Below are 12,500 nucleotides of genomic sequence, written 5' to 3' on the forward strand. Positions count from 1 at the left end.
AGTAACCTTGGTCTCACTGGCTCTCCTGTAAAACCATAAAACATTATGATACTCTGGGAATGTCTAAAAACGACAGTAGTTTTTCAGCTCCAGCTTTGTGTGTGTGTGTGTGTGTGTGTGTGTGTGTGTGTGTGTGTGTGTGTGTGTGTGTGTGTGTGAATACATGAGAAGTAAAATAACTATTCAAGAAAACTCATAAAATATACATAGTCTTACAAATTAATAAAACACCACAGTTAAAGACCTACTTCACCGGTTTGAATATGAAGGTGTATTGAATTCTGAGATCCTATGTAGTTATAAACAGTGTTGGGAATAACGCCGTTTAAAATAACGGCGTTAGGTAACGCCGTTCTTTTTTCAGTAACGGGGTAATCTAACTCATTACTTTTTCCGTCGTTACAACGCCGTTATCGTTACTGAACGTTAAATGCGGTGCGTTTCTATGAATTGATTGAATAAACTGTGTAATCCGAACGCACCCCTGGCTTCATTCTACAAAAATTGCTAGTGAGGAGACCGGTGTGTTTTAAGTTGTGTTTTATTCAGTGTGGATGACATTATAACTGCGCCGTCACGTCAGTCAGCCGGAGCGCCTGTTTAGTGAATTTTATTTTTCTCTCTCTCTCACTGTTGTGCGAGAGTGCACGTTCCCGCAGTAACCACCTATCAATCCACGGTTGAAACGTGCTCTCCCTGAGTTTGTTTGCATCGCCCTTGTGAGTAAGTGCATGGAATTTCCGATCTCTACAAATTATAATTTATGCACGTTATTAAACGGCCGCGATTCGCCAGTTGCAACAGCTGTTTAGCGTGTCATCACGAGCCGAATATTGCTATTTGTCTTTTCCTGGGATCTGTATGCTTCTGTGCATGTTAAAGAAGGAAATAAACATAGGATAAATCAGTACTCCTCCTCTCATCGTCTCATGCTTCATAGTCTGACGTTTTTGGCCTTAAGTGGTGTTTTAGCCGACACCCCTGAAGTGAATCCAGTGATATAGCAGATCAGCACGGTAGCCTACATTCAGCAGTTTCCTCTACTACTTTTGTTGTGATAAACATCTTTCTGTATGTTGATGTGCAATACATATTGAAGGTGATGTAGCTTACAAGTAGGCCTACCTGTCTGTTCTACTCATTTCAACTGACTTGTGAAAACTGCTCAGAAAAATCCAGATTTGTTGACATAGGCCTATAGCAACTTTTTTTTTTACAGTAGGCTAAAGCAAATAGTTACTTTCCCTGGTAACTAGTTACTTCTATTATAAAGTAATTCAGTTACTAACTCAGTTACTTTTTGGAACAAGTAGTGAGTAACTATAACTAATTACTTTTTTAAAGTAACGTTCCCAACACTGGTTATAAATGTGCGAAAAAAAATTAAATCGGTTCATCCTAGCCTGAGAAAAGGCAGAAAGAGTGTTTTTTTTAACCCTATATTTCTCTTTCTCGTGGCATCACAGAAAGAGAAATATAGGGTTAAAAAAAATGTACTTTGTAAATATTACTGTGATGTCACAGTAAAAGACATCACAGTAATATATAACCGATTTTAATTTTTTTCGCACATTTATACTACATAGGATCTCAGAATTCAATACACCTTCATATTCCAACCGGTGAAGTAGGCCTTTAAAGACGTTCAAAAAACAGTGAAAGTGCTTTTAAAACCACAACTAATGAAGGACAGATCCCTCTTCAAATCAGGCTGCAAAAAGAGAGGCGCAAGAATTATGAAAGTTTTATTTTATTTTTTTATTTTTTTATTTTCTTCCATAAATATAATTGTGTATGTAATTATATAACTTTTAATTCTTTTTTTATTTTTATTTTTTTTATTTCCTTGACATTTTTTGCATACAAAAAAATAAGTGGAGGAATTGGGGAGAAAATAGCAGTTGGGATAGAGATTCGAATCCAAATACCTCAACCGCTCCACTTGTTCTCTTTGGTCCCTCCCCTATGGTCCCTCCCTGACACGCTCTACACCAACAAAGTCGGTGCCAAAGTGAATGGACAGTCCCGACAGCCAATAAGAACAGAGAATCGGAGCCTGATTGCTCTGATTGGTCAAAGTGTACAGCTCATGTTAACTTTGACCAATCAGAAATCACATACCCCCAGCTTTAATGTGAACAGTAACAGTAAGATGATAAGTTATTTTTTCCTCCTAAAATAAAGTATGAAAAATAAAGAATTATGAAGGTTGACGTCCAATTACAGCAATGCAGCTAAAGTCGTTAGTGATTGGTTTAGCAGTCTCAGGCTTCTGGCAAGACTCTCACATTAAGCCCAAATAATAATAGCTCGTAAAAGGATAAGTATTCTAGATTTTCAAGACCTCAAACGATTCTTTTGACCATTAATCATAATAAAACAGATGTTCTTAAAGTTCATGCTACGGTCGCCTGTCGCCATCAGTTTTTGCTGAATATTGAGAACTATCTACCTGTCTGTCTGTCTGTCTGTCTGTCTGTCTGTCTGTCTGTCTGTCTGCCTGTCTGTCTGTCTGTCTGTCTGTCTGTCTGTCTGTCTGTCTGTCTGTCTGTCTGTCTGTCTGTCCGTGTGTGCGAGTGAGTGAGTGTGTGTGTGTGCTGGTGTGTGTGTGCATGCGTGGGTTGACTGTGTGTGTGTGTGCGTGTGTTGACTGCATGTGCGTTGACTGTGTGTGTGTGTGTGTGTGTGTGTGTGTGTGTGTTAGCTAGACGTGTGTGTGTGTGTGTGTGTGTGTGTGTGTGTGTGTGTGTGTGTGTGTGTGTGTGTGTGTGTGTGTGTGCGTGCATTAACTGCATGTGTGTTGACTGTGTGTGTGTGTGTGTGTGCGTGCTTGCGTGCGTGCGTTGACTGTGTGTGTGTGTGTGTGTTAGCTAGACGTACCCTCCTTCAAAGATCTTGATGCGGGACGGTTCGGCGGCCGGCTGCTTGACGGACACTTCCTTCTCCACCTGTTCCTCCTTCGATCGGTCCCACTGGCTCACACCCTTCATCTGCCGCCCAAAGTGACCCATCTCCACCGGCATCAGCTCAGGCTTCAGCTGCACAACACACACACACACACACACACACACACACACACACACACACACACACACACACACACACACACACACACACACACACGCACACACACACAGAAAAATATACATTATGAATATATTTATCACATGGCACCGATGGATACTCTGTTCTGATTGGTCAATCGCGGCATTCATTCTTTGACTGCCGGTACTGAACTACGTTTTCATTAAATAAGAACCTTGTGGCTTTTGCAATGACTATTCCAGTTATTAGACAATGTCTCAGGCGTTGCTAGGGAAATGAGTTGAGTGACCCGTTCGCTCTACATTATCCCTCTTACTTAAAGACCTACTTCACCAGTTGGAATATGAAGGTGGATTGAACTCGGAGATCCTATGTAGTATAAATGTGCAAAAAAAAATTTAATCGGATCATCTTAGCCTGAGAAAAGGCAGAAAGAGTGTTTTATGGTCTCACTGTCTAACCCTACAGTTTCCTTCTTGTTACATCACAGTAAGGGTTAGGATTAACAGGACAGCTGGGCCAAGGGAAGACTGAGGGAAGAAAAACCTCATTCATTATATTATAATAGTGATTTTATAATGATAGAACGCCGGTTCCGTATGAGTGAAGTATTCCTTTAAATAATTGTTTAATTTTCACACACAGAAAAATACACATTATAAATACATTTAAATAATCATTTACTTTTCATGATTCCTGTGCTTTTGTTTCTCTGTAATTACTTAAAGCTGGGGTGGAGGATTTGGGGAGAAAATGGCAGTTGGGATAGAGATTCGAATCCAAATACCTCAACCGCTCCACTTGTTCTCTTTGGTCCCTCCCCTATGGTCCCTCCCTGACACGCTCTACACACCAACAAAGTCGTGTCAAAGTGAATGGACAGTCCCAACAGCCAATAAGAACAGAGAATCAGAGCCTCGCTCTGATTGGTCAAAGTGTACGGCTCATGTTAACTTTGACCAAGCAGAAATCATATACCCCAGCTTTAAGGACATTGTTTTAAAATTGCGTTTCATTTTTTAATTTTAACCTTTTCCCCTGCAGTGTCTCGCCTTACATTTAATTGTTCTAAAATATTAAGTGAGGATTTTAACTCTGGCTTGTAGAAATGCAAATGTTTCAGAAAAAATTGTAATACGAAAAATTATTGTTTTAATGTATGTTATCAACTGGCTCACTCAACTTTCACTGTTACTGTTTAAATGTCTTACACGATCCCCGCCCTGCCACCTGAGTCATGGCTGTCGTGTCCTTGGGCAAGACACTTCACCCACCTTGCCTCGTGTGAATGTCGATAGTTAGCCTGCTGCTATCGGTGTATGAATGTGTGTGTGAATGGTAACGTGGGAAAGGAAAACAGGTCTCCCATGCAAAAAGAGTCTTCAGTCTCAATGGGATTTACCTGTATAAATAAAGGTTAAAAAAAAAAAAAAGAAAAAAAACTTTTGCATCACTCCATACCTGATCAAACCTGAGCTTCCAGGCCACGGATGACACCAGTTTCCCGGTGCTCGGTGGACCCATGGTTGCCGTCGTGAACATCGAGTCCGTATTCCGTCTCTGTTTGGACCTCAGCAGAGCCAGCGCCGCCTTGGTGTTCAGATTCAACGGGTTCGGGTTGTGCGAGCTCACGCACCACGTAGCGTACACAGAGCTACGAACGTTAGCTTGCGGCACGCAGTTTGGTTTGGTGTAGTTCAAGAAACACCAGCTGACTTTACTCATGGTTCGCAGGCTTGGGAATTGGAAAAACTGCTGGATGTCCGCGGCTACATCCGTTAGCAACAAAGTCTGTCCGGCCGCTGCACCGCTTAACCCAGGGCTTTGGTTAGCAGCTAACTGAACTAGCATGCTGATTTTACTGGGTGTGGCTTGCTTTGTATCGTCAATGGCGTCTTCTGCGTCATTCGAGGGTGACATCGATCGAGGGCTTGAATTTGAATCATCTACGTCAAGCTCCTCCGGTGAGTCCCGACCTCCCGAAATAGGGGATCGGTCCGTTACGATTTGAAGAGGGGGTGTGAAGCTTTCTGCCCGGGGTATATCGGGTAGATGTGGGGCGTTTGAACGAACGGGAATGGCGATTTTCGTAGCGAGAGGGCTATCGCTAAGTGGCGGAGACGAAGCCATTCTTTCAGACTCATCCATAGAGCTGCCTTGGTCACTCTTTAGACGGACCCGCTGACCTCTGCCTTGCCCCGCCTTGTTGTCCAGCTTGCTATTGTTTTCAGTTCCGCTCAACTCCACCGCGCTCATCTCCTTGACTATCTGCCCGTACATCCGCTCCTCTTTCACTCTCTTCTGCTGCTTGGTTTCGATGAACAGCTCCAGGGAACTTGTGGGCGAGAGCATGCGTTTGCTGCCTCCCACGCCCGATCCAGAGGCATCCGTCGTGGATACGGTGCCGGACGTTAGCGACAGCGGGATGCCCGTGTTCAAACGTTGCTGCTCCTTGGGAAGCGACTCCGAAGCTTTCCAGGTCTGTCCCAAGAAGTGCGATAGGTTGAAACCGTTCCCACTTATCCCTCCTCCGATTCCTAAAGATGGCTTGGTTATATTCCCAGACATATTGCTGTTGTTGTGGTCGGCACCAGTTTGCCGGACCGAGTAGACTGATTGTGTGTCCCCGCCGTGGGTAGCTGTCAGCTGGCTAACACTGGTGTACATGGCGCTACCAACCGATGGCATGTTGGTTTGTATGCGCACGGGAACCAGCATACCAGGCAGAGTGGAATGCGAACCCAGGTTTTGAGTCGCGAAAACGGGTTGGATCTGCTGCAGAAGCATGGGGGGTGGAGGCGGAGGGGTGGAGCTTTGTAAGGAGTGTTTCGACAGTGGAGAAGATCGCGACGATGATGTGAACGAGGACCCAGGATACATATGAGAACTCGAAATGTCCGATTTTCCGTCCAGCGGCGCTTGATGTTGATCGTGGATTTGCTGCATTTGGGAGTGGACTGGTGCTTGTTTGTGGTGGAGTGGGTGTCCAGGTGATCGGATATGGAGTTTCTGGAGTTGCTGTTGGGCTTGGAGGGCCAGTTGTTGCCTGGGGGAGTGACCGGACTCTTGACCCCAGAACAGACCCTGTTGTTGGGGGTAGGAAAGGTAAGCGGAGCCCCCTCCACCCTGGTACTGCTGCATTGCTTCCTTGTTCGTGATGTCGTGACACGGATGTTCTCCATCGGATGACGAACCCTGCGCCTGCAAACGGTGCTGCTGGGACCTGCAATAGAGGAAAGGGCGAATACTCATTTTATTAGATAATTTTTTGGCATGTTCAAGCTTTATTAGATATTAGTACATAGTTGAAATGGGGAGACACAGAGAGAGGGGGGATGACATGCAGTATTTTTTCTTTTTAAAATATTATTTGTTTCGTTAGTGGGCGCTCGTGGTGAAGTGGTTATATCATTGGTAGGGCTGGCCCGAATACCATTTTTCAGGCTTCGAATATTCGTTGGTTTTTCCGAGCGAATATTCGAATATTCGTTCCAGAAAAACACACTATCAAAAACAACATTAAAAAAAAAAAAAAAAAATATTAAAAAAATTTTTTTTTATTTTTTTTTTTTAAAAACGTTAATAATCCCTATATACTCCCTGGAACCGATTTTGACAGTATCTGCATATTTTGTTGAAGATGTACGCGCTCGGAGGTGAAGTAATGGATGCGCTATGACACTTAGTGATGTAATATCCTCCTAAATGAGCAATACTACTACTACTACTACTACTACTACTACATTACTAACTTTTATATCCAAATATAAAATTATTTGATGACATTATATTGCAGTACTAGCTTCTTGCAAAAAAAAAAATTGAAAAAAAAAAAAAAATATTGAAAAAAAAAAAAAAAAAAAATTATTAAAAAAAAAAAAAAAAAAAAAAACGAAGCTCCGAATACTAATTTAAGCTCCGAATACTAATTTTCCGAACGAGTATTCGAATATTCGAATAATTCGGGCCAGCCCTAATCATTGGCAATACAATTCTTAAGTCCCAGGCTTCTCTCAACAATGCAATGTAGAAGAAAAACACAAGTGAAAAGAGCAACACCTGAGACACAAATAAACACAACAGTAGATCAAGGACACAGTGCAGATACAATTGTAGAGATAAGATGAACTATATACAACTTCGGAAAAAAATTAAGAGACCACTCCAAATGTTCAGTGTCTCTCGTTTTACTCTTTATAGGCATATGTTTGAGTAGAATGAACATTTTGATTTTATAATATAAACTACTGACAACATTTCTACCAAATTCACAAAAAAAATATTGTCATTCAGAGCATTTTCTATAAGTAATGTAGAGATGAAGATTTAAGAAAAATCCAGACTGGTCTCTTAATTTTTTTAAAGGGCTGTAAATATAAAGTACATTTAGAAAGCAAAATAAAATAGAACTAGATGCAGACGAGACATTACCTGCCATACAGAGGTTCATCGGGCAGGCTGTCTTCACTGATGCTCTGCTGCAGGATATGCTGGTGGTGCTGGTGACCTGTGCATAGATACAACATAATATATATTGTGTTATTTAATTCAATTATTTCCATACAAAATAAATCTCATATGCTTCTCTTGGTACTAAATACAGTATGCATAAATCATTGGGTAAAATATGGTTCAAAAACTGATTTGGACCAACGTTTACTGAGTGACTCTGAAACATGTCTTCTTGATACTGCAATTTGAATAGCAACTATAACATATAATAAATATTATTTTTTGAGCTGTGGAAAAGGGGTACGATTAAATAAGTTTATACTTCTTCCTACTCCTTTTCAGACATATCATATCAATAAATGTAATTTGTTTGAATTTTTCTTATTTGTGAAATAATTTAAACATAATTTTTATTGATTGTATTTTCATGCTTTTCATTTTGTTTTGATATGTCTAAAATGAATTGAAAAAAAAAAAAAAAAAAAAAAAAAAGATTTCTTCCTACAGCCAAAACAAGTATATTTATCAATGGGAAGGTTTTTATTGCTGTAATGTAAGACTTACCACCGATGCTGCTGCCGACTCTCTTGGTTCTGCCGGACACATCGCTGCTGCTGTGGGGGGAACCGGATGGACCCGGCCAGGATCCATGTTCCACACTCTCCTGTTTGATTGACAGCTCAGAGACACCTGGTTCCTGGGCAACTGCCTCGGGATACACACTCAGTGAGGCCTGTCAGATGTATGAGTAAGGAGGGAAGAATAGGTGATCAGTCGATAGGAAAGTATATATAATTTTTTGGCATTTTATTTTTACAAATTTTATTTTTTTCCATTACAACATGTTATGTATTGTTGAATAATTGTAGGGAACCCAACATGCTAAGTCCCTTGAGGGCTCTATTAGTTTCCTTTGCATGTCTTTATTTGCCTAATGTCTCTGAACTGTATCCTTGTTATTGTTTTTGCTAAAAAATCAAATCAAATCAAATATAGTATGAGGCATATATCACCTAGGACAGGGTACATAGCACCCATATTAAACAATAACAATCAACAACCTTAAGGCTTGTCTAAATGACTAATAAAAACTCCAAGTCTAATTTTGTAAAACATATAACAATTGCAGGGAGCATCTTAAAGGACACTTCACCCATATGAAACCGGCGTTCTATCATTATAAAATCGCTATTTTAATATAATGAATGAGGTTTTTCTTCTCCCAGTGTTCCCATGGCTCAGCTGTCCTGTTAATCCTAACTGTGGGGTTAGACAGTGAGACCATAAAACACTCTTTCTGCCTTTTCTCAGGCTAGGATGAACCGATTTCTAAAAAAGTTGCAATTTTATACTACATAGGATCTCAGAGTTCAATACACCTTCATATTTCCACCGGGGAAGTAGGTCTTTAAGGTTACCTGTCGGACCAGATATCCGCGCCGGCGTTCCTTCATGGCAGAGGCGCTGGAGTAAATCTCTCCCTGTCTGGAAGAGGGCAAGCTGCCGTAGTCGAAGGATTTGCTTCTCATCTCGGGCAGCTCTGTGGGCAGCGTGCACGGGGCCTGCTCAGATGAAGACCTCCTCATCTCCCTCTGCTGGTGGTTGGAGTGACCGCTGCCGGGAACCGTCAAGAACTCCGACTGCTTCGCTCCACCACCGGACGCCAAAGAGTCATCCTGGGTCAGAATCACAAAGAGACAAGTTTTAGTTTCTTTAAAGATATATTTTTTGGGCCTTTTCAAGCTTTATTAGACAGTACAGAGTTGAAATGGGGAGAGAGAGAGAGAGAGAGACAGAGAGACAGAGAGACAGAGAGAGAGAGGGGATGACCTGCAGTAAAGGTCCACGGGTCGGATTTGAACCCGCGACCACTGCAACGAAGGCCGGAGCTGATATGGTACGCGCTTTATCCACTACGCAACCCGAGTACCCCGCAAAGAGAAAAGTTTTAACATATTTGTTCCTTCTTTATTTGGACTTATTAAAAACATTAGACATTGATTTTAAAAGGTCCTGCGTCACAACATAGCCAGTAGCAGCCAGTGTATAACAGTAATGATAATACCATAACCATTCTGAAACCAATGAAAGAAGTGCATGAAAACTGTATAAAAACTGATGGAATAGCAGGTAAAGTGTATGGGGAACTTTCAGTTTGTATTGATTATAGCACACCCTTTGGACAAAAGCGGTAGTGTTTTTAAGACAAGTGCCTGCTGTCCTAAATATCTTTGCTAGCGCTTGAAAGCAGGACATTCCTTTGTTTAGGAAGCGGGTGAAATAGACCACAGGAAAATTCGCAAAGAGGTCGCTCTCTGCATGTCATCCCCCCTCTCTACCCCATTTCATCTCTGTCTCTCCATACTGTCAAAAAGCATGTAAAAATGCCAGAAAATAGTCTTAAACTCCCCCCTCCCCCCAAAAAAAAAACAGTTCCTCGTCGGTTCTTTAAACTAAATATAATGCGTTACCTGTTTGGTTGGCGAGACACACTTGAGCGCTTCTTCTCTGTCGAAGGACATGGAGAAAGAGGAGGAGTGGGACAGGTTGCTCTCCTGGCTGGGACTCCGAGAGAGACTCGTGCAGGTCGACTCAAAGCTCGATTCCCCGGAGGAGTGTTCCATATCCGCCAGGCGCAACCTCTTCTTCTTGGGCGGGAGCTTTTCCGACGGCATCTGGGAGAGCGTGTCACTCCTTTGGGGTAGTTGAAACTCTTCCACATGCTGCTGCTGCTGCTGCTGCTGCTGCTGCTGTGGCTGCTTCTCCGGTTCCTGTGTCCGAGTTTCTGCGTCCTTGTCGGGCTTGTCCGGTTCCTCCGTGACCCTGATCTCTGGTACTTGGATGTTGGGTTGTCGCACTAGTTTGTGTGGGATGTTGTAAGGTTGGCCGGGGGAGGGCGCCGCGGACGAAGATGAGAGCGAAGCCAGGTCACTGTCGCTTTGCAGCTGCTGTTCCATGCTCTCCGTACGTAGCAGGGCCGATTCGGGACTCAGTGCGTCTTCGTAGATATCCCCGTCGGACTGCTCGGAGTACTGGCTGGAAAGAGCCTTTTCCGACGGGTGGTATCCGATCTGCTCGAATGATTCTGACTTCTCGAAGGAGTTCGGCCGGCTGAGGGAGTTCGTGTGCTGAATGACTGATATGACATTCCCAGCCGACTTCCTGCCCTCACACTCGTTAAACAGTGCAATGTCCTCGGAGCACATGCTGGCACAGGTGTCGAAACTGTCCGACTGACTGTGGGCGCTTTGGAGAGAACCCTTCCCTGATAGGGTGCCTCTGGACCCATCAAAACTGCCTTGCTTAAAGTCATAGTCGCCTAGCATCTCCACTGACCCGCTACAGCTACTATCACAATGCCCCGGGCTGTCCTCCTCATCCCCCACACTCTTCTCTTTCCGCCTTTTCCTCGTGGCTATTTCCGACATGCTAACTTTAGTACCGTATGTGCTGTAAGCGATGTGGGTCTCTGGGACTCCCGGGCTACGCTCACCGATCTTCATACCCGATTGATTTGAGGGTAAATTCTTTGTCATGTGTCCGTAGCCCTCCGCCTCTCCCACATAGGCCTCGTTAGCCGAATGTTCAAACGCAGCCTGCCTCCGGAGTCTGCGAGGCGGGTAAAACACATCGTCCGACGTCATCACCTCATCGAAGGAATGGCTGCCACGAATCCCCGGTGGTACGCTGAGGTTAGGAGGGGAGGAGGTTGGCATGGAGTTACTCCTGATAAGGGTCCCGGACTCGGACGGGGGCTCCAGAAGGCCCGTACTGCTCTGACAGGGTCCGGTTGGGTATTGTTTGGGGTCTCCGGAAATACCCACATCCCCTCTGAAACACACTTGATCCTCAGCTATCTTCCCCATGTCCAGAACCGCGCCTGGCTGCTTTAAGCTAGCCAGGCTGCTGGGATCCGCCCCGGCCATCCCCACCGCGATAGACTGTCTGGATTTGGAGTTGGGACGGGAGTACCAAGTCCGACCGAACATAATCTCCTCGTACGTCTTGGCGTTGATGTTCGGCGGGCTGACCTGCTGCTCCGCGCTCTCGGAGCGGGAGAAGTACCCGGAGTCTGTGCTGCCTTTGCTGTGCGGGCTGAGGAGGTTCAGGGATTGAGTCATGGCCGATTCAGCCTCCTGGCCCTTCCTCTCATTCAGCCGCAGGAGCACACGTTGCTTAATGGACGGGGAATCATCCAGTGAATGCGCTCTTCCTCCAGCCTGCGACCCCAACATGTGGTGGGACCCCTTAAAGTCCTGAAAGGGGGGGCACTCCATTCCTGTGGACGGGACCCCCCCAGGCTTGGGAACGATAAGGATAGGCACTTTGATAGATCCCATGGGCAGCTCTTCAGCCGAGTCTGCATATGCTGGTTCCACACCACCTATACAGTGACAGAGAGAGGGGGGATCATGATACAGTATTAGTCAAGTAGAACGTGAAATTAATTACGAGTAAATTCATATTCCACTGCATTTGTTTTAACTGAATTATTTTTTTAAGCTCTTTTATTGTAATTCTTTATTTCTTTTGATCTTTTTTATCTTGCTAGGATTTTGTGTTTCTCTGTTTTATTCTGTCACTCTGTTGTTATTGTTGTTGTTGTGTTTGTTGTGCGCTCGTCGGCGTTGTAAATGAGGGGAACCTCAATGCCTTTCGAGTTTGTTTAAATAAAGGTTTTCATTCATTCATTCATATAGTAGATTCAACTTGTTGGCAGTGAATGAGTGGCAGTAACATTGTACAATGGTACTTTTTTGACAAAAATTTACAATATCAAATAAATATTCAATACATTGCAATAATTCAATAATTTTTAATGCTTAGGGTTTTGACCAAAGTTTCTATTAAGCATTAGTTTATGCATCAAAAGCCTCAACAACGATGGATTTCACTGAGATAGTTTGGGTAGACTCGCGAGAACGCCCAATTTGTCACTACCCCCCAAACTCTTTGTGTTTCTCTGAAATTGGGCTTAAAAGTTGGGGCCTAAATCAGTTATA

General features: G+C 43.5%; 1 protein-coding gene across 1 annotated transcript in view; it reads right to left on the reverse strand.

Moving 5' to 3' along the window:
• The window catches only part of hivep2a (HIVEP zinc finger 2a), a gene marked incomplete at its 5' end in the record, with an annotated part of 26,714 nt that overhangs the window by 13,067 nt on the left and 1,147 nt on the right, over window positions 1–12,500 (reverse strand). Inside the window, 6 exons of the mRNA XM_080048424.1 lie at window positions 2,881–3,038; window positions 4,507–6,268; window positions 7,477–7,552; window positions 8,062–8,230; window positions 8,916–9,173; window positions 9,969–11,881. Of these exons, the coding sequence (XP_079904550.1) occupies window positions 2,881–3,038; window positions 4,507–6,268; window positions 7,477–7,552; window positions 8,062–8,230; window positions 8,916–9,173; window positions 9,969–11,881 (4,336 nt within the window). The remainder of the gene's footprint in view (window positions 1–2,880; window positions 3,039–4,506; window positions 6,269–7,476; window positions 7,553–8,061; window positions 8,231–8,915; window positions 9,174–9,968; window positions 11,882–12,500) is intronic.

Source organism: Ammodytes marinus (assembly GCF_949987685.1).
Source record: "Ammodytes marinus genome assembly, chromosome: 19".
Classification (NCBI taxonomy): Eukaryota; Metazoa; Chordata; class Actinopteri; order Uranoscopiformes; family Ammodytidae; genus Ammodytes; species Ammodytes marinus.